The 19,316-nt window shown below is 39.2% G+C and overlaps 1 protein-coding gene and 1 non-coding gene across 2 annotated transcripts in view; both read right to left on the reverse strand.

Annotated features, from left to right (window-relative positions):
* LOC148825639 (antigen WC1.1-like) overlaps positions 1-19,316 on the reverse strand; it is a 214,986-nt gene that overhangs the window by 14,928 nt on the left and 180,742 nt on the right. The window contains exon 9 of the mRNA XM_088926333.1: positions 2,765-2,772. Within this exon, the coding sequence (XP_088782459.1) occupies positions 2,765-2,772 (8 nt within the window). The remainder of the gene's footprint in view (positions 1-2,764; positions 2,773-19,316) is intronic.
* trnaa-ugc (transfer RNA alanine (anticodon UGC)) lies at positions 17,301-17,372 on the reverse strand. Its single transcript has one exon. It is a non-coding gene; the product is annotated as a tRNA-Ala (tRNA).

The raw sequence follows: 19,316 nt of genomic DNA on the forward strand, positions 1-19,316 counted from the left end.
GATGAAATCAGTCTGTTCCCTTTCCTTGGATATGATGCTGCCAGGGTGTTGAGAGTTTGACAGATCTCTCACGTTCCCTCCAGCAGAAACATTTATTACTACAATATTAAAAATCTTTGGTTTATGGTGTTGTTTTGTTTTTAGTTTTCTGTAGAAAAGGTTAAGTGTTTAATCTTAAAACTGCAGTGTGGGGTGAGGCAGTGTGGAAAGTCTTTCCACCGCACACCACTAGAGGGCACTCCAGCTCTACCCTCTCTAACCAGTTTTGCATGAAAATGGGAATAAGTATCACCTGGGTCCTCATTAGAGAAACCTACAAAACATTCTCATGTGATTCCCCTTGTGTTTGCCTCAGAACCCCAGCATCAGCTGCAAGACAGCAGACATCTGTATTACTTCACGATCAGTGCCCAAGAGTCTCTCACTATTTGTTCAAACTTGAGGACAAGAAGAAACACATCTCATAGACTGTGTGTCAGCTCTCTGCTTCTACTAGAAGTATCAATCCTCCACTGGGCGAAAAGGCAGCCCGAAAACCCACTCTGACACAGGGGTCTTATTACAGCTCTTGAGTAAGAAATGAAAGAGACTAGTGTGTCTGAGTGCAGGATTTTCAAGTATTTCTCTTTGTCATCACCAGGGCCATAGATACTGCTGAGGAGTCCAGTGAAAATCTGTTAAATGTTTCCCAGAATCAGCTGAGACACAGGTCAGCATTCAAACTGGTGTCTTAACTAAGCTCCAGTTCCAACAAATTAAGCATTTAAACTATTATTATAATTCCTGCTGCTCAGCATGTCCATAGATATTACTGAACTGCTGAAAAAGAGAACTGCCCGTGGAAAAAAAAAAATTAAGAACAGTTCATTCTCATGCTGTCAGAGCAGCATGTTTTTCTAGGTGTCACACAGTCCAGAGACTAGAGCAGGGACTGTCTGACCTGGGCACTGACACACACACTGGACAAGACCAGGACTGTCACAGCCTCGCACTGGTGGAGCAGGACTGTCTGAACTGGGCACTGACAGACACTCTGGACAAGACCAGGACTGTCACAGCCTGGCACTGCTGGAGCAGGACTGTCTGACCTGGGGACTGACAGACACTCTGGACAAGACCAGGACTGTCACAGCCTGGCACTGCTGGAGCGGGACTGTCTGACCTGGGCACTGACACACACTCTGGACAATATGACAACACACACTAGCTGAGGGTAAGACACAGTAAAGAGAAACAAACCCTGAGGAAGTATAGGCTCAATTACCAAAGCTCACTTCTATTAAGATTAATAGAAATAGTATTATTCTTCATGTATTTACAGTATATATTGGCTACAGATGTGTGCATATGTGACCTTATTTCAGGTACAGTGCCTACATATTATTTTCTAATTTGTAAAGGGATGAGCATGTGGAGACAAGAGAAGATTGTGATTTCTGTCAAACCCATGAAGATTGATCTGCCATCCTCAGTCACCTGTAAGGTGACATTTAAAAGCAGGAAGCAGTTCACCCAGATGAGATGGGAGCAGAAGGAAGGGACTGATCACTTTTGAGAAAGATATTAAAGAGCTGGTAAGCAGCTTAACTACCTGTTGTATTCCTTCATGTGAAGATGCTCATTCAAATGTTTAGCTTTAGTTTTTTGTTCTTGGGTTGTTTTTATTGTTCTGTAAATAATGAAACACTACTTTGGAAATGAAGGCTTTATTTGTGTTCATCCAAATAGCCGCCTGTATACAGCAGCTGGCTTCTGGGTTTGACACTAACTTACAAAGCGTTTTTATTTTCTGAAACCTCAACCCTGGAAAACATAAAACAGAGGGGGAGGGACATTTTTCCCTAGAGAAACAGAGATGTTATATCAGATTGTTTAGTTATTTTTTAAGAATGTGAATGTATTCATGATGTATTTAAAACATTCCATACTGTATGTACACTGAGAACTGAGGGCACCTTTGCTAAAGGATTGTAGGAATATGGAACAGGTTACCAGATATCCCAGCTTTCTTGAAGAAACAGTGGATGAGATCCTTGGATCAATACTGACTACCAAATGGACCAGGAAGCTGAGAGATCTCCTCTACTTTGTATTAGATTAAATTTTGAGAATACATATCAGTCATATTGTTTTTATTCTATAGTTTTTATTTCTATAGTTTTTAGATATTGTTGTAACTAATTTGTTTCACTCAATCTCACAGAATGCGGTCGTTGTTGTAATGTTTGTAAATCTATCAGAGAAAAGCAACTGATGTTCAATGTCAATGCTGTACTTCTTTGATCAATACAGCTCTTTGAATCTGAATTTAAATAGAGAAAAGGGAGAAGTAAGAGAGACACAGCAGAACTGTAAGTGAAAATGATCCTGATGAATTACAAGGAGGACAAACTGGAGTTTTCAAATCAAGACCAAGAATAAATTTGTTTATACAGATCTATCGGTCACATACTGTAAATTTATTTGTAGATTTATAGCCTTATGATCAAACACTGTCCTTTGGCCTCTTTATTGATCAATTGTAAAACCTAACAGGAATCATACAGGTGGGGTTGGGGGTTTCAGACAGTTTTCAATATGTTTTCTACACACTGCAGGAAATACAATCCAGAAGGAGAAAAGACACACAGTGACTGTGAGGGGTGCTGTCACAGATTGTCGCAGCAGCAATGGGAGGATGGACAAATGATGAAGGACTCTAGATTGGTGCAGGAGTTTTAATTCTCCTCAGTGCTGGAGACTGGAGAGAGTCTGTGTCTCTTACCTGAACACCTCACTCCAGCATCATAGTCATGATCCTGATAATAGCTAATCTTTTTCACTTCTTGTTTTCCACAGTCCCTCAGAGCAGCCTCTGACCCACTGCAGGAAACCCCACTCAGCAGGACTGATCCAGACCCTGGTCCGAAGTGAGCTCCTCCTGGTGCTGAAACAGCAGATCCACAGCCCAGCTGTCTGCACACCACTGCAGCATCATTGATATCCCAGCCATCTTGAATTACTGTCCCCCACTTTCCACCATGATACACCTCCACTGTCCCCTCACAGGGACTGGCACCATTCACCAGCATCACATCAGCACTGCCTGCAGAGAGAGAGAACCAATCCCTATCACCATGTCTACAGGATATTTTTATATTAAGACATTTTAGAAATACACCTGGAATTTTTATTTTGTTTTACCTGTTTGATTGGATTGCTAGTCTCTCCCATGGGGAACAAGAGACAGTGGAGTGACAGGAAGTCCACCAGCAGCCATCTCACCTCTCCCTCCACACACCTGTGTCCAGATCCTGTTATAAATCTCTCTGTCCATATCACTGTGTGACTGCAGAGGGCTGTTCTGCTATGGTTACTACAGTGGACAGTAGCTGTAAAGACTGTGCTCATGTGTTTCTTAAAGCTGTGGTCAGTAGAGTGGACAGTGGTTGTAATGACTGTGTTCCTGTGTTTCTGGGAGCTGTGGTCAGTACAGTGGGCAGTGGCTGTAATGATGGTGTTCCTGTGTTTCTGGAAGCTGTGGTCAGTATAGTGGTCAGTAGCTGTAATTACGGTGTTCCTGTGTTTCTGGAAAATGTGGTCAGGACAGTGGACAGTGCCTGTAATGAGTGTGTTCCTGTGTTTCTGGGAGTTGTGGTCAGTAGAGTAGACAGTGGCTGTAATGACTGCATTCCTGTGTTTCTGGAAGCTGTGGTCAGTACAGAGGCTGTAATGATTGTGCTCCTGTGTTTCTGGAAGTGGTCAGTTGGCTGTAATGATGGTCTTCCTGTGTTTCAGGAAGCTGTGGTCAGTAGAGTGGACAATGGCTGTAAGGACTATGTTCTTCAGTTTCTAGAAGCTGTGGTCAGTATATTGGTCAGTTGCTGTAATGACTGTGTTCCTGTGTTTCTAGAAGCTGTGGTCAGTACAGTGGTCAGTGGCTGTAATGACGCTGTTCCTGTGTTTCTAGAAGCTGTGGTCAGTAAAGTGGTCAGTGGGTGTAATGACTGTGTTCCTGGGTTTCTGGGAGCTGTGGTCAGTACAGTGGTCAGTGGGTGTAATGACTGTGTTCCTGTGTTTTTAGAAGCTGTGGTCAGTACAGTGGACAGTGGCTGTAATGACGCTGTTCCTGTGTTTCTAGAAGCTGTGGTCAGTAAAGTGGTCAGTGGGTGTAATGACTGTGTTCCTGGGTTTCTGGGAGCTGTGGTCAGTACAGTGGACAGTGGCTGTAATGACGGTGTTCTGGGTTTCTGGAAGCTGTGGTCAGTATAGTGGTCAGTGGGTGTAATGACTGTGTTCCTGTGTTTCTAGAAGCTGTGGTCAGTACAGTGGACAGTGGCTGTAATGACTGTGCTCCTGTGTTTCTGGAAGCTGTGGTCAGTACAGTGGTCAGTGGGTGTAATGACTGTGTTCCTGTGTTTCTAGAAGCTGTGGTCAGTACAGTGGACAGTGGCTGTAATGACTGTGCTCCTGTGTTTCTGGAAGCTGTGGTCAGTATAGTGGACAGTGGCTGTAATGACTGTGCTCCTGTGTTTCTGGGAGCTGTGGTCAGTACAATGGAGAGTGGCTGTGGTGTCAGAAGGCTGAATCACTGAAACCAGGTTTGGTGTATCTGGTGTATCTGGGTCTCAGGCCCCCCATGTACTTAGCAGTGGGCACTGACCACATGTCTGTATCAAGTAAGAGATTTAAACACTGATAAGTCTTTTCAAAATTCTACTTTGAAAATAAGTTATAAAATCCAAAACAGAATCAATACAAATATTTTCTTAATACATGGATGCTTCACAACTTATGCTGAAATATGTGAACTGTAATGCTGCAGAAAGATGGAAAATCTGCAGCAGGAGATATAATTGAAGCCCAGAAGCAGGACTTTGAGCTCTTTCAGAGTTTGAATGATCAGGGAGTAACAGATCGAATGCAGGCTGCTGGGCTGAATTAAAAAGGTGAGCAGAAAGAAAAAATAAAGAGGGACACCCGTATCCCAGCTGAAATAAAGAAAAGAAAGGCTGGAGAGTCAGCGAGGAAAAGGAAAGAATTAAAACAGAGAAAATATTTCAGGATCGAAGAGCAGGAGTAGTGAGAAATTAAAATAACCGAGTGATAAACTTGACTATGAGAGGAATGTGATTGCTAGGTTCACAAGGTTTGGCTCTAATGAAGGAGATTCGGTGTTCTGAACAGTTTCAAATAAAAAGGTGATTAGTGTGACTGGGAGCCTGAATGAAAGACTGAAGGTTTAATTGAAAGACGTCCTGACCCAGTCTGAATGACAGGGTGAGCGCTCGAGGGAATGTTGCTGTTGAGTCAGTCCCAGCCCAGACTGTACGTGAAGTGTGTATACTTACTGTCCAGGGCACATTTACAGTAACTAGATTTGTTCTTTTTGATTTTCAATCACCTTCAGTTTGGAGTGTGAAATATTTTTTTTCCATTACACATTATATGCTACAATTCATTAAAATACTTCTTTTTATTCATATATTTTTTTGCTATTCTTACATTATAAATATGTGAACAATGTGTTTTAGCTTTTACCTCTCAAGATATTAGTACATAATTCACAGATTGAATTATAGTTGCACTTAATGATATATTCTAGAATCACAGTGCACAGGTTGTTTTTATTAATCTTTTTTTTTTAAATTCCATAATGTAAGAAAAATTATCCCTATCATTAGTTATCTAAGACTTACAAACAACAATTCATTTAGCTGTGAAGTATCAGTCAAATGCAGAATAAACATGGAACAAGAATTAACCTCTGAACAGATCCCAAAGTTTTGTTTAAAGTTGAAAAAACTACAAGATTTGCCTCAGGACTCCTGTGCTGTTACTGAAACTGGACATTGTTGTCTAAAAGCACCCAGTATGGATTCAAGTCAGAAAACTACAACACACTGCAATACAAATACCTATCACCTGAATGTGACTGTTATAACAAATAAACACAACTATATGTCTTGTCCTCAATCATGTTACAATGTTAGATCCTTCTGTAATATAATTACCATAGTATCTAAAACTACTGTAATCATTCTCAAAAATAATCATGGATCAAAAATATTTTAATACATTTACCTTCAGTACTCTTATTTGTATTAGCACATTCACCTGCAATAGTTACTAATATTATTTGTTAATCGGAAACGTGCCTTAAATATACTTTTATCTCTGATCACCTGTCTGTAATAGTTCTTTGCACTAAAATTGTCACCTTCTCTCAAAATACTCTATTTTTTAATAACATTTCCATAATGTTATAATGTTATCATTATTAATGTTACTTTAATAATACAGTAAATACAAAATGTGTCAATAGTAATAATACTGGAGTCTCAATAATACTCTAGTATTTAATAACACACTTATCTCAGTTAAAATATTAGTCTAAAAATACTCCAGTGTTTAATAACACATCAGTTAATTACTGTAATAAAACATATTAATTCATCAGTGTGTAAAATAAAATATCAGTCCGATCAATACAACAGTGTTTAAAAACACACTGATCTCTGTTAATACACTAGTCTGTTATTATACCTGTTAGAGAGGGCAGAATTGAGCACAATGAAATAAACAACCCCTGGTAAATATTTTGAAGACGTTGTATTATTGTTAAAACATTTGTATTCCTTTTTGTTAGCAAATGGGAAAAATTCCACAAGTCCTAGCACATGACCCAAATTACAACCAAAATTTGGTATTTTAATTTTTATGGTAATAGATAAGGGATTGTCAAGTTGTACAACATTTGTGATAAGGTTGCTAAATATCTACAATATTAATAGTTATAATAATTATATGTTAGTACTTAAAAAAACATTATCCTTAGACTGTGTTGTGTGTAATAGTGTATAACTGCATATAAAACTATTAATACAGCATTAATAAAAAATAGTTTAAAAAACATATAAGCTGAATTAATATTATGATTAATTGTCGAGGTGAAATTCTTGTTAATACTGCAAATTGTTTATTATTTTTCCTTATTTATAGCACCAGAAGAAAATCAATTATAATTTTAAGGAATATCCATAAAGCTGAGTTTTAAATTAAACAGAAAAGCACTTCTGCATGCTGTGGTCACTACGGTGGGCAGTGGCTGTAATGACAGTAGAACCTCAGATGGCTGGTCCTGGGTTCCAGGAGACTGTGGTCACTGTACTGGACACTGTACTAACTCTGTGGATTCCAAGTCCTGGGACCAGTGTTTCTGTGTTAGTGGGACCTGTGGTCACAACAGTGGTCAGAGGCTGACAGGTACTTCACATGTTGTGCTGAAATGTGTGTGAGGTGTATATTCCCATTGTCTGTATGTGAATTGTTGACAATGATTTTCTAGTCTTTACCTGCCAACATCTAAACTTAACACATGGTCATCGGATTAAATTATATTAAAGAACAACATTTTTCAAAAATACCAGACAGGTTTAACATATAGGCACAGATACATTTATTGTGATGTTGTCCTGAGCAACTGCTCAAAAATCTAAACTTGAGTCCTGTGATTACGAATTAATTTTTAAATATTGCATTTGTATGATAACATGTAATTAAATATTTAATTTGTATTACTCATACTTATGTAATTGCATTTGATAATAATTTCAGATTTCGAATGTAGTCAAAAACAATAAAGCATTCTTATTAAAACTTCACAATTCACAAAAAACCCTGTCATTAGATAACTAACCTAAAAACACCTAAAATTAAATTATTTAGCTGTTAAATAATAGACAAATACTGTATAAACACAAAACACAACTACCATTTTTTAATTCTTCCTGTAATGCCACAATGTCTTGTAGTTGTTAAATTATTAATGTTACACCTCAGTTTCTGATGAGACCCCAGTTAATAATAATACACCTATAATACTAAGAATTTCCACAATTTTGTTAATATTTTTCATTTTATAGCTTATAAACCAATAATGAATGTAACTTTTATCAGCCTGTGCTTTTCAATGTGAAAACAAGCAAACCTGGTCTTTATGAACCAGGTTATACATACAGTATACAAATTTTATTTTCCACTATAAAAATACAAGAGCTAATTGTCCTATGACTGAAAATGTTTTACATTTTCAAAATGTAATTGTACGTCTTTAAAATGAAGAATTCACATTCATAACTTCCTATCATATTGGAACACATATTCTTATAACACCTAGAGGAACTACTTGTTTTCACAGCAACTGAATATCACACAGCTTAACGATAGAAACCTGGACTGTCTGAATACACCAAAGATATAATGGCAGCATTAAAACTCCAGTCTTAATTCTCTAGCATAAACACTTTAGGTGGTAATAACACATTTACTGTATATCTATTAATACATCAGTCTGTAATAATTTAATATCAGTCTCAATAATAATTGACTATTTAATTAGAGATACACTAAAAACACGTGTATCTCTATTAATGCACCAGTCTGTAATAAGACAATACAGAGGAGTCAGAATTGAACACAATAAAACAATAAACAACCCAGGGTATTTCTGAATCATCCTGTATAATATGATATTATTCTAGAGACATTTTTTATTGCTCACACTTTTTTTGTTTTCGAGTAAATGAAGACTTTTTCACATGTCACAGCATATCACTCAAATTATCACTTATATATAAAGTTGATTATTACAGTAACGAGTAAGTTAAATAACTTTTTAAAGATTTTATACACTCCATGTTTTCACAAATTATCAATAGAGGGTGATAATGGCCAGCTTCTGCTGTATCCATCTATAACATTATTATTATATAATGTTTAGAAATCTTAAGAATATTTTTAAAAAATCCAATACAAATTAAAAGCAACTAATTATATTTAGACACAGCTAATTATATTTCCTTACTTACAGACCAAGATAAAATACAGTTATAATATTTTTGATGAATACCCACAAAGCTGAATGTAAATTAAACATTTAAAAATTGTTTAACCCACTTATTGCTCCATTTCCATCAAAACTTTACTTAATTTAATTCCAGTTGTTGTCTGTCTGTCTGGACAGGAGAAGACTGGTCACTTACTGGCTGAGCTGTGCAGCACCAGGACAGGGAGAGAGAAGATGGACAGGCAGCTCTCCATTGTCATCAGGACAGAGCGCAGCTGAGACCCCTGTCTTCACCCCTGAGCCCACAGGGCAACAGGGCTGCTGCTCCGCACCCCAGACCCCCAGTAACAACACAGCCTCCCGCCCCGCCAATCACACACAGCACTGCCTTTTCGGACTGACAGCAGGAACCTCTCACACAGGCGGGACGGCCAATCACACAGGGCCCTTTCAGTCTTCTCCATATATATCAGAGACACATCACTGTTTCCTCTCCCTGAAGACACTCCCAGCAGCGCGGAGGAGAGGAGAGACAGGAGCAGCTCTGTGTCTCACTGGAGGAAACACAGATACAGATACAGACAGCAGGGCCGCAGGTGCTACAGGGGCAGGAAGAGATCAGATATTAAACTAAAAAAATTGTAGACAAGTATTAAATTTTTAAATCAGTATCAAGATAATTATTATGTATATATGGTCCTGTAATTCTTGCTGTCTGTATCAGGAAGTGTCTAGAACGTGGTCCTGTCTTTCTGTCTGTGTAAGGCAGTGTCCAGTGACTGGTGTCCTGAATATGGTCCTGTCTTGCTGTCTGTGTAAGGCAGTGTCCAGTGACTGGTGTCCTGAATATGGTCCTGTCTTGCTGTCTGTGTAAGGCAGTGTCCAATGACTGGTGTCCTGCAGTGACTCACAGAGTTGTTGTGTCTCCAGACAGTAATGTCTTCTGGTCATGGTCAAGGGCAGTGTGAGGAGAGCCTGTGCTCAAGGTGGCAGTGAGGTCACTCAGGTCAGCACAGGAATACAGAGACAAGGTGGACTGAATAAGAACTGGCTGTCCTGTGACTGTGATCAATAATTTAAATGAAAAAGAAAGAAAAGCTCAACAGTGATTGTCCCCTCTGTACTTAGCCTGGTGGACAGCAGCTCTTCCAGTTGAGTCCCTCAGACCCTGTGTCTGTCTCTGCGCAGCTCCAGTCCACAGAGATGTTCCAACCCCTCCAGCTGTGGCCCCAGTGTCTCTCTGTGTGGAGCCAACTGCATGACTGAGACTCTCTAACAGCACAGTGGAGCTGAACTGATACTGATACACTGATACACCACCAGTCTGAACAGTGTGAGGGCACAGCTCACATCCTCTTCCTTATCATTATGGGTAGTAGGAGCAGCAGTAGGAGCAGCAGTAAAATATTAGTAGTAGCAGTAGTATCAGTGGCAGCAGCAGTTGTGATAGCAGTAGTAGTATTAGCAGTTATGCTGTATTTAAACTCTCCTGTTCAATATAGCAGAGTTCTTGTGTTACAGCTTCACCATAATAGCTGCAGCAGCAGGAGCCACAGAGCAGGAGTCAGTTTCAAATTTGAAAAAGCAACAAAATTATGAAATAAAAAAAAATCATAATTTTTGTTAATGGTTAATACAGCGGTGATTTAAGGCAGAGCTGTACTGGAGCCTCAGGTCAGACCCTGCAGTGAGACTGTGGTTTTTGCTCCTCCGAGCTCTTCCAGCACAGGAAGCCAGGCTGTACTGTGAGGCTGTGGGTGTCAGTGTGATGAGGCAGCTGAGAGCTGAGCTGTACAGGGAGACAGTATTCAGAGCTCCAGTGCTGCACAGGGAGACACAGGAGAGTCCAGTGTTCAGAGCTCTACAGGGTGACAGGTCCTCTCCCCACACAGCTCTCTCAGTGTGTCTCTCAGGGCTGAACAGGAGGGGCTGTTCCTGTCAGAATGGAGGCTGACTCTCAGAGCCCCAGTGTCAGTATGAGGAGAAGCTCTCAGACCTGACTGCTGCCAGAGCCTCTTACCCTGAGTGGCCATGAGCACTGAGCTCCTCAGCAGCTGAGAAAAGCCTCCTGTCTCCTGTGGTCAGTGTGGTTGAACACCTGCACTGTCTTCCTGCTCTTTCTCCTCTCTCTCTCCCATCCTGTCTCTCTCGCTGTGTGTGCTCTTATCTGTCCATCTCTCTCTCCTCTTCTCTCACTCTGACAGTCTGTGCAGAGTATCTGAAGGGTATGTTACATTGCTTGGCAAAGGAAAAGACTTCTCAGAGGCAGAATAAAACAAAAATATTTTCTCCTCTCTGTCAGATTCACAGCTCAGATTCACACACAGAGCTCTGAGTCCCTCAGTACTTTACCCAAACTCCTCCCTCCTGAACAGACAGAAGCTCATCTCCATCCTTCTCTTTATCCCGACAATTCAGAACCAGAGGACATTCAGACAATCAGTGCTGCTCCATGAATAATATCAGACAGAACAGCCTGGACTCAGGTCACATCTCCCCCTTTTCTCCTTCCTCACAGCCTCTTAGTGTCAGAAGTGTTTTACTGAAAATTGAGCAATATGTGTTTATCTATTATTATTATTTTTACTGATTTAATGAACAGCAGTATTGCTACTCTTATAAGTGTAATATGATTAGCAGCAGCAGCAGCAGACTGATGGTCTTGTCTACAATAGTGACCAGTTGACCAGTCTGTAGCTCTGAGCAGTGGGACTCAGATCACACAGAAGACCTGTCTGTGTGTTATTCCACACCAGCCCTGGGATACAGCGTCTCCCACACGTCTCTCACGGAGAGTCCTATAAATATACAGTTAAACAGAGTCTGATAACAGTTATACAGTTAATTAAATCATCAAACTGGCTGAGGAACTGAGAGCTCGAGTGGAAATAAAACCAGGAGATGCTCTTCAACCTCCAGGATCAGGAGTCTGATCCTCCTGGCTTCTGTTCTGTGGAGATTCGTGTAAAACGCTTAAAAACGCTTATTACAGGGACTTGTGCCCTTTCTCTTCTGCTCTACGGGAGTATGCTATACAACGCATTAGTCTGCGAAGTAAACTATTTTTTTTGTTTCATAAATTTTATTCCTCGGTTTTGTCGCTCTCCATTTCCAGCTGTTATGAATCGCCTTTATTTTTGGTGATGTTATATCTGTAAAAAAAGCCCCCCGGTCTCCGGACAGGAGTCTCGTCCAGCGGAGACGCGCTCTCTGCTCTGTCAGAAAGAGCGCTGTGACGTCACAGACACCAGCCAGAGCGCCGGGATCAGAGAGCGAGACCGCGGAAGGCGCGCGGAGCGCACGGATGAGACTTATTGATCACTTATCTATCGACAACCAATTAATTCAACTGAAGAACCGTAGAATAATCGATTAACTTCACTGATTGGTGAGTACTAATTCTTTTCCCGTTTTGACCCTGTTTTAAATATCTAGAAAACAGTCAATAAAGCCTGTATCGATCAATTACAATAGCGCCTTTAGTGTTAATAATGTTCAATCCGAAATTAAATAATTATTATTCAAATGATTGTTTAGGAATTGTATGCTAGAGCTTAAAAATTATATTCCAAGTTGATAAATTCTTAAAAACTATATTCCAAGTTGATAAATTTGTGTAAGTAAAGCTTAAATGTATTTTTCCACTGTTTACAAATCATAAGAATGGTAACCACGGCGACAGGCGCCACGTCACTGTGCACCGCTAGGTGTCTCGCCTTCGTCACAAAGAGCGGTGTGACGTCACGGATAGCAACTAATACTAATATTGTCTTCATGTTAATATTAGTGTGAGTACAATCAGTAGTTTTAACATTAATGCTAGTGTTCATGTGAGTATTAATGAGTGCTACTGATTCTTTTAATGCTAGTATTCCTGTTAATATTAGTGATAATTATATAGATAAGGTTAGATTATTTACACTAGTAGTCATGTTAGTTTTATTGATAGCATTACTGTTATTATTAGTATTATAAGTGTAGTAGTATTTTGTGTCAGTGTTGGTGATGATGATAGTGTAAGTCTTAGTGATAGTGTTACTGTTGCGATATAATTGGTATTTGTATTAGTGTTATTTATAGTGTATTTGTAGTTATGAGCGTATGTGTTTGTGAGTGTGTGGTGTTTGTGAGGAGTGTGTGGTGTCTGTCAGTGTGTGAATTTGTGTTTGTGAGTGTGTGGATGTGTGTCTATAAGTATTCGTAGTGTATATGTGTGTGTCTGTGAGTCTGTGTAGTGTCTGTGTGTGAGTGTTTGGATGTGTGTCTGTCAGTGTGTGATAATGTGTGTGAGTGTGTGGGTGTATATCTGTCAGTGTGTGTGAGTGTGTGTGTAGGTGGACTTGGGCTCCACTGGTGTGTCTGACAGAAGTGATCCATCAACAGGTCTTGAGGTCCAGAGCTGTTTGCGAATGGAACCACTTTCTAGAGTCCAGACCCACATCCACAGATCTGTGAGTGCCCTGTTTTATCACTATTACTAGTAATGACAGCAGTAGTAGTAGCAGGGGTATTAGTATCAGAATTAGTATAAGAATCTGAAGTCATGGTGGTAGTAGTAGTAACAGTAGTAGTATTAGCAGCAGAAGCAGTAACAACAGTGGCAGTTGGATTATCCAAGCAGTTACTTCAGAAACTACGGTTTTACACATTTATACTCTACTTTCCTATGCATGTTTTGTAAAGTGCCTTGATGCTCTGGATTAATTAAATTAAATTAAATTAATTTTTATATAGCGCCTTTCACAATAACCAGGTTGCCCCATGGCGCTTAACAAAGGAAGTGACTGTACAGTGGATATAAAAAGTCTACACACCTTTATTGAAATTGCAGGTTTTTGTGATGTTAACCCAGAAATCAAGATAAATCATGTCAGATGTCTTTCCATCCTTAATGTGACCTTGCAACCAATAAAATTCAAGAGAAAATTTTTGGAAAAATAATTGAAACTAATAAACCTACAACACCCTGGTTGCATAAGTGTGAACCCCCCCCAACCAATACTTTGTGGAAGATCCTTTTGCATTTATTACAGCAGTAGAGTTTGTGAATAAGTCTCCATGAGCTTTGCACACCTGGACTTTGCAATTTACTCTGTAGACAAGCAAATCTGTTCAAGGAAGAAACTCAGTTTAGTGAACTACTGGTGAATTCAGCACAGGTTTTGTCATTGCTTGTCAGGATGGCTGAGGGGTCTAAGGTGTCAGACTTGAGAACTGATGTCTTCCATCTTGGTTGGGTGTTCTGGTCTCTGAATGGAAACATGGGATTAAATCCCACTCTGACAGCTACTTTTTTTATTTTTTGTGCATTGTTCCTGTCTTATTGTGCTGACAATGACAATAGGAGGAAAACAGAGAAACCACTTTTCAAGAACATGATGGGCAGGAAAATGCTTCGTCAATACTTAAATGTGATTAGCAGAAAGGAACTTTTAGATGGGGTCCGATTTCTGCCTTAAGAACTTTTTGAGCTGTCTGTAAGTGAAGAAAGATTTCCGGTAAGGTATGTATTCAAAAGTCAAAGACCGAAATATAAAAGCAGCAACACCGTGATTTGTGAGTGTTCCGTACTGTTAAAATCCACGGGTTTCCATGTTTCTTGGATTTCTTAGCCCAAGAAATGATTCCTGTTTCATTTTCTATTCGCAAGCTCGATTTGCATTACGCTCCTCAAACCTCAAAACCGAATAACAAACGCTAATCAAAGTTGCACAAGGGCTACACTACTTTGCCTGTCTAAATACCATAATGTGAAATTAAGAAACAGCAGTATTTTGACAAAGTGCGGTCTTCAAACAGTAAACGCTCAAGTGTTTATATTTACTTGTGAGCACACCAACCTTGATTTAGGAAAGCCTTTGCTCGCCCCTTGCTTTAACAACGATATCTGAATCGAGCCCCAAAGTGGTAAGAAAGCTGAATTACACAAAGCACATAAGACATTGGGTTGTCACTGTATGCTATCACGTCTTGCTTGCACTGTCCTACTAAAAGAATAGAGGGATCAGAAAGGACACAAACAAACCTTGAATCCACAATTCTGAACTTAAGGGTCACCAGCTCTACTGACTGCACCTCTCTTGCTCCTCTACTACAACAGTAATATTACTAGCGTTGGTTGAACATGGTATAGTAGGCTGACAGCTGAAACACATGGCTCACAACCAGTGACAGTATCATCATCAGATATCGCTGCAGCATATTGGTTTGGGAGCAGGAGTAAATATCCCATGGAAACATGTATGCCTCCATTAACATCGTATAGTAGGTGGACATCTGGGCTATGAGAGTTCAAACCCTGTCCGTGCTTCTTCATTCTGCACCACGTTTCTTTATCTAGGTCTTCAAATTACTTGGCAAAACATTGGTTCTTGTTACTCTTTCTCTTAAGCGGAAGATTGGTAGTTCAAGCCCACCTAGAGGAGCACGTCTTGTGATTCCCATGTAAGCATAATATCTGCTCAAACTCGATTATTGTTCTCAGTGACACCTAAAACATCTTGATATTTGCAAGAAATGCAAATATTGTGCACGTTTCAAGCTACAAGAAGTAATCAATTTAGTACTTAAGTGAATATGATTTGGAATGCTCAATAATGACCAACATCAGCAGCTTCCAAGAAATTAATTAGAATTTGATCTTCATACTCACCTTGCATTCTCAGCTATAATACTTCAAAATTACAGTGCAGATTTGGTGGAAAACTTCACAAATCTTTACAATTGTATTTTAATATCTTGGTATATGTACCTTCATTTTAATATACATGTAACCATAAATGCTGTTTAGTAAATTGTACTTCTGTTGTACGTTTTAAAACATTTTACCTGAGGACGCAAGGGAACTGTTATATCTTGTGATAAATGCAAGACATCTGTAAAAGAAGGTGACATTTTAATAAAATTGGTGATTAAAAGAAAACCACAATTTGTATGATATTATCCCTCAATATCAAAGATCAATTGAAGGATTTGAATAAACTATCAAAGAAACAACAGCGATACCAGATGATTTGGGTTTTGAACCAATGATTACACCTCAATAATCAATTCATCCTCAAAAAAAGAAGAGACAGGCATGTTTTGAGCCTCATAATGATCCTCTTCTGGATCCACAAGAAACATGTTTTGGATGTACTTATAACTTCCATCGAAGAGAGATCTCATCAGTTGCATGCAATTGAAACCTTCGACTTTTGGGATGGTATTGAAAATATGTTTTAAAATAAAATAAACAATTTTCCAAAGAAGATCTCATGAAGTATTGCCAGGATCTATTCTTAGCGTTTGGTAGTGATAACACTGCTGATATTGATGGAGTAGAAATGTACGATGCGTTGACAGGATTTCTGAAGCGAGAAGTTCTAGAATGCCGCCTATAAATGAGCTAGGATTCATACCAAGAAATACTTTTTGTTTTCCACCCAGAAGGCTGCTATTGCATTACACATCTTGTGAACATTACCAGTTTTGGTAGCTTCTGGGTGCAATTTTCCAAAACCGAAACTAATATCAAAATTATTTAAGATGCACCATGTCCAAAAATTGTAAATCGAGACTAGTATTACTACAGAAGAAAATATTTAACTGAAATATCAATAAGACTATGTAAGTATAAAAAGTAGAACTATTCAATGTATATAACTTATTTTTTATTCTTATTAGAAACGGGCTCACACACCGGAAGACACTAACGTTTATCTTCGTTAGAGTGTGTGAATAACAATTTAACCCAAAATGTTTGTAATTGTGATTTTGTTAAAATGCAATAAATCGTCTATCAGCAGTAAGAAATTTTTAAGAAAGTAAGAAATTGTTTTATTTCATAAACTGTAAGACGTGAAGAGAGTTTACAGTTCGTATCCTTCGCTTTGTCTTAACTTAAGCATTCAGGATCCAAGCCCGTGTGCGGACGGTTGTATTTCTTGAATCTCTTGTAATCATCAAAAGTCGTTGTTTAGTCCTTCAGTACTTTCTCGAGTTGTACCATGGATATTTTATACGATTAATACTATTCATTACTTTTTTGCTTTTTCCTTCACATACAGAAAAAGTTCAAAGTGTCCTTATGGCTGTGCTCCACATCTACACGAGAGCACCTGTAACAGTACAGGACACGCAGTGAGGAATTCGCGCAGCTTTCAGTTTAGTGCGGAGTCCAGAGGGAGGACTCACTCGCTGAATGATTTCTCAAGAAATCCCGGGTGAGATTTAACAGGTGATTTCTTCAACAGCCACTACAAGTGTAGAGACGTTCTCTGGATTTCCTGAATATGACGTTAAATTAGTTCAAATCATTTGTTGTAGTTAACAGTACTAAATGCTTTGGAGTTACATTTAAAACAGCAGAGCAACACTGTAGCACTTCGTGTGTGACTGAACTTAATTGTGTAAACCTGGATCTTTATGAACATGAGCAAAGAGTTCTCACTCAACAGAAGATTGCGATGTGAGCACAATAATATAAAGCATGCAGAGATGCCAGGGATTGAACCCAGGACCTCATACATGCAAAGCATGCGCTCTACCACTGAGCTACATCCCCAGTGGTATGTATTCACGGAGAATGTCTGCAATTTCCCACTTTCGCGTTTCCCCTACTACAGAGTAAATTCATGGGAATGAAGAAATAAGGAAGGAAAAATAATCGCATTGAAGCTTCCAGAGACTGGGCAAAAACGAATCAGTTATTTTTATATCCACTCACACAGGCGACGGTGGTTAATTCCTCGACGGGGGAGTGCTTATTTACCTCCTTACTCTACTGTCTTTCAGTTCTGTTTTATTTGAAAGCTTTTTGCATCTTTTAAGTGCTCTTGATTAAACTACGCAAAGAACAACAGCAGTACTGATGATTTTCATGGACCGATGCACACTTGTTCTGTACAACCCCAGTGATAAAGCCCTGTCTGTAAATATTGTAGAAGAACGAAAAAGGGCGAAACAACGCTCCAACCACAGGAATGGTAACCGGAAGGATTGTGTTCTTATTTAATATGTCATTTTGAGATGCCTTGTCAAGGCAGACAGGCATTAGAGCTGAACAAATAATTTATAGTGGTGGTTGTAAACATGGAACATGTTATTTCTATACCAGGAAGAAAGGAGCAGACTCTTAAACTCTTTAACTCTTAAGTTAAAAGAGACAAAAACGATACCTAATCACAGCTAACATTAATTAAAATGACATCACAACAAAAGAGCGGAGCCTTGAGTGAATCAAATTTGTTTTCATTGAATGTCTGTGTCTTCATCACTTTGACCGGGGTAAAGTTAGCTTGAAGCTCGAAAACGATTTTGGCACGCCTGTAGCGTTTTTATGAAACAATTGCTTTGTATACAGTATACAATTGCTCTGTGTATAAAGTACATTGTGAATGTTCTCACAGCCTTCAGTTTGTCTTTTTATTCCACGCACGAATATTCTTGTGTCCATATCACATATCATATAGCACAGAACGCCTTCAAACCAAATGCATTTTAAAGACCACGACTTTGAAAATTTTCACAACCCCTCCATAAACATATCAGTGAGCTAATTATTCTTTTCTGACACTTGGGGTTTTGATTGATGCGCAATTACGCACCATCTGGAACACTGGGGGACCGCTGTATACCATGTTCACAACGCAGAAATACTGCTCAACAGAGTTTCATGCGAAAAACCCATATATGACCATAGGAAGCAGAACAGCAGTTTCCAATTACCCAGACTGTCAGCATGGGAATAAAGCTTTATTTTATTTCTGAAACCCTTTCTTTATTTCCTGTTTTCATTCTGCAGGAAAATTCCTATTCTTTACTCAACAGCTTTTTAAAAACAGCACCCATGATGTTCAAATCATGAAGTCTATGATTGTTTACACAGAAGACTGGCAGAGCTTTGGGTTGTGAATCTCTTTTTCTCCTGGTTTTATTGAATGTGGCACTGTGCACTAGGATAGGGGGATGCTGTTTACAAGCCAATAGCATTTAAACCACAGCACCCACAATGCTGCAGGTAAGTGTTTTACACACTAAGCAGGTCCTCTGACCTTCCCCAGCCTTGCTTTGGGTTGTGAAACCTCTTTCAGTTTTTTTTAATGATTTTTTCAATACGGCACCGATTAGACATGCAATACACTGGGATAGGGAGGTCCTCTTCATGACTCAATAGCATTTGAAGCACAACATTCACAATGCTACAACCAAGTGTTTCACACACCAGACAGCCCCCTCACCTTATACAACCTTGCTTTGGGTTGTGAAAGTGTTCTTTATTTTTTATGATTTTTTTGAATATAACACTACAGGTAATATACTGGAATAGTGGGGTCTTCTTAATACATGGGGTACATGGGGATAGCACCTTAAAAGGAGGCTTCTCAAAGCTCTTTACAGAATGACAACAACAATAAATAAAAATACAATTACAATATATAGAGGAGACCGTGGATGGTGGTACTAAGAAAAGCAGAGGGGTGAAGAATGGAACCAGTTCAGTAAAGGC

This window comes from Atractosteus spatula, chromosome 10 (assembly GCF_055471065.1).
Source record: "Atractosteus spatula isolate fAtrSpa1 chromosome 10, fAtrSpa1.hap1, whole genome shotgun sequence".
NCBI classification, from domain to species: domain Eukaryota; kingdom Metazoa; phylum Chordata; class Actinopteri; order Semionotiformes; family Lepisosteidae; genus Atractosteus; species Atractosteus spatula.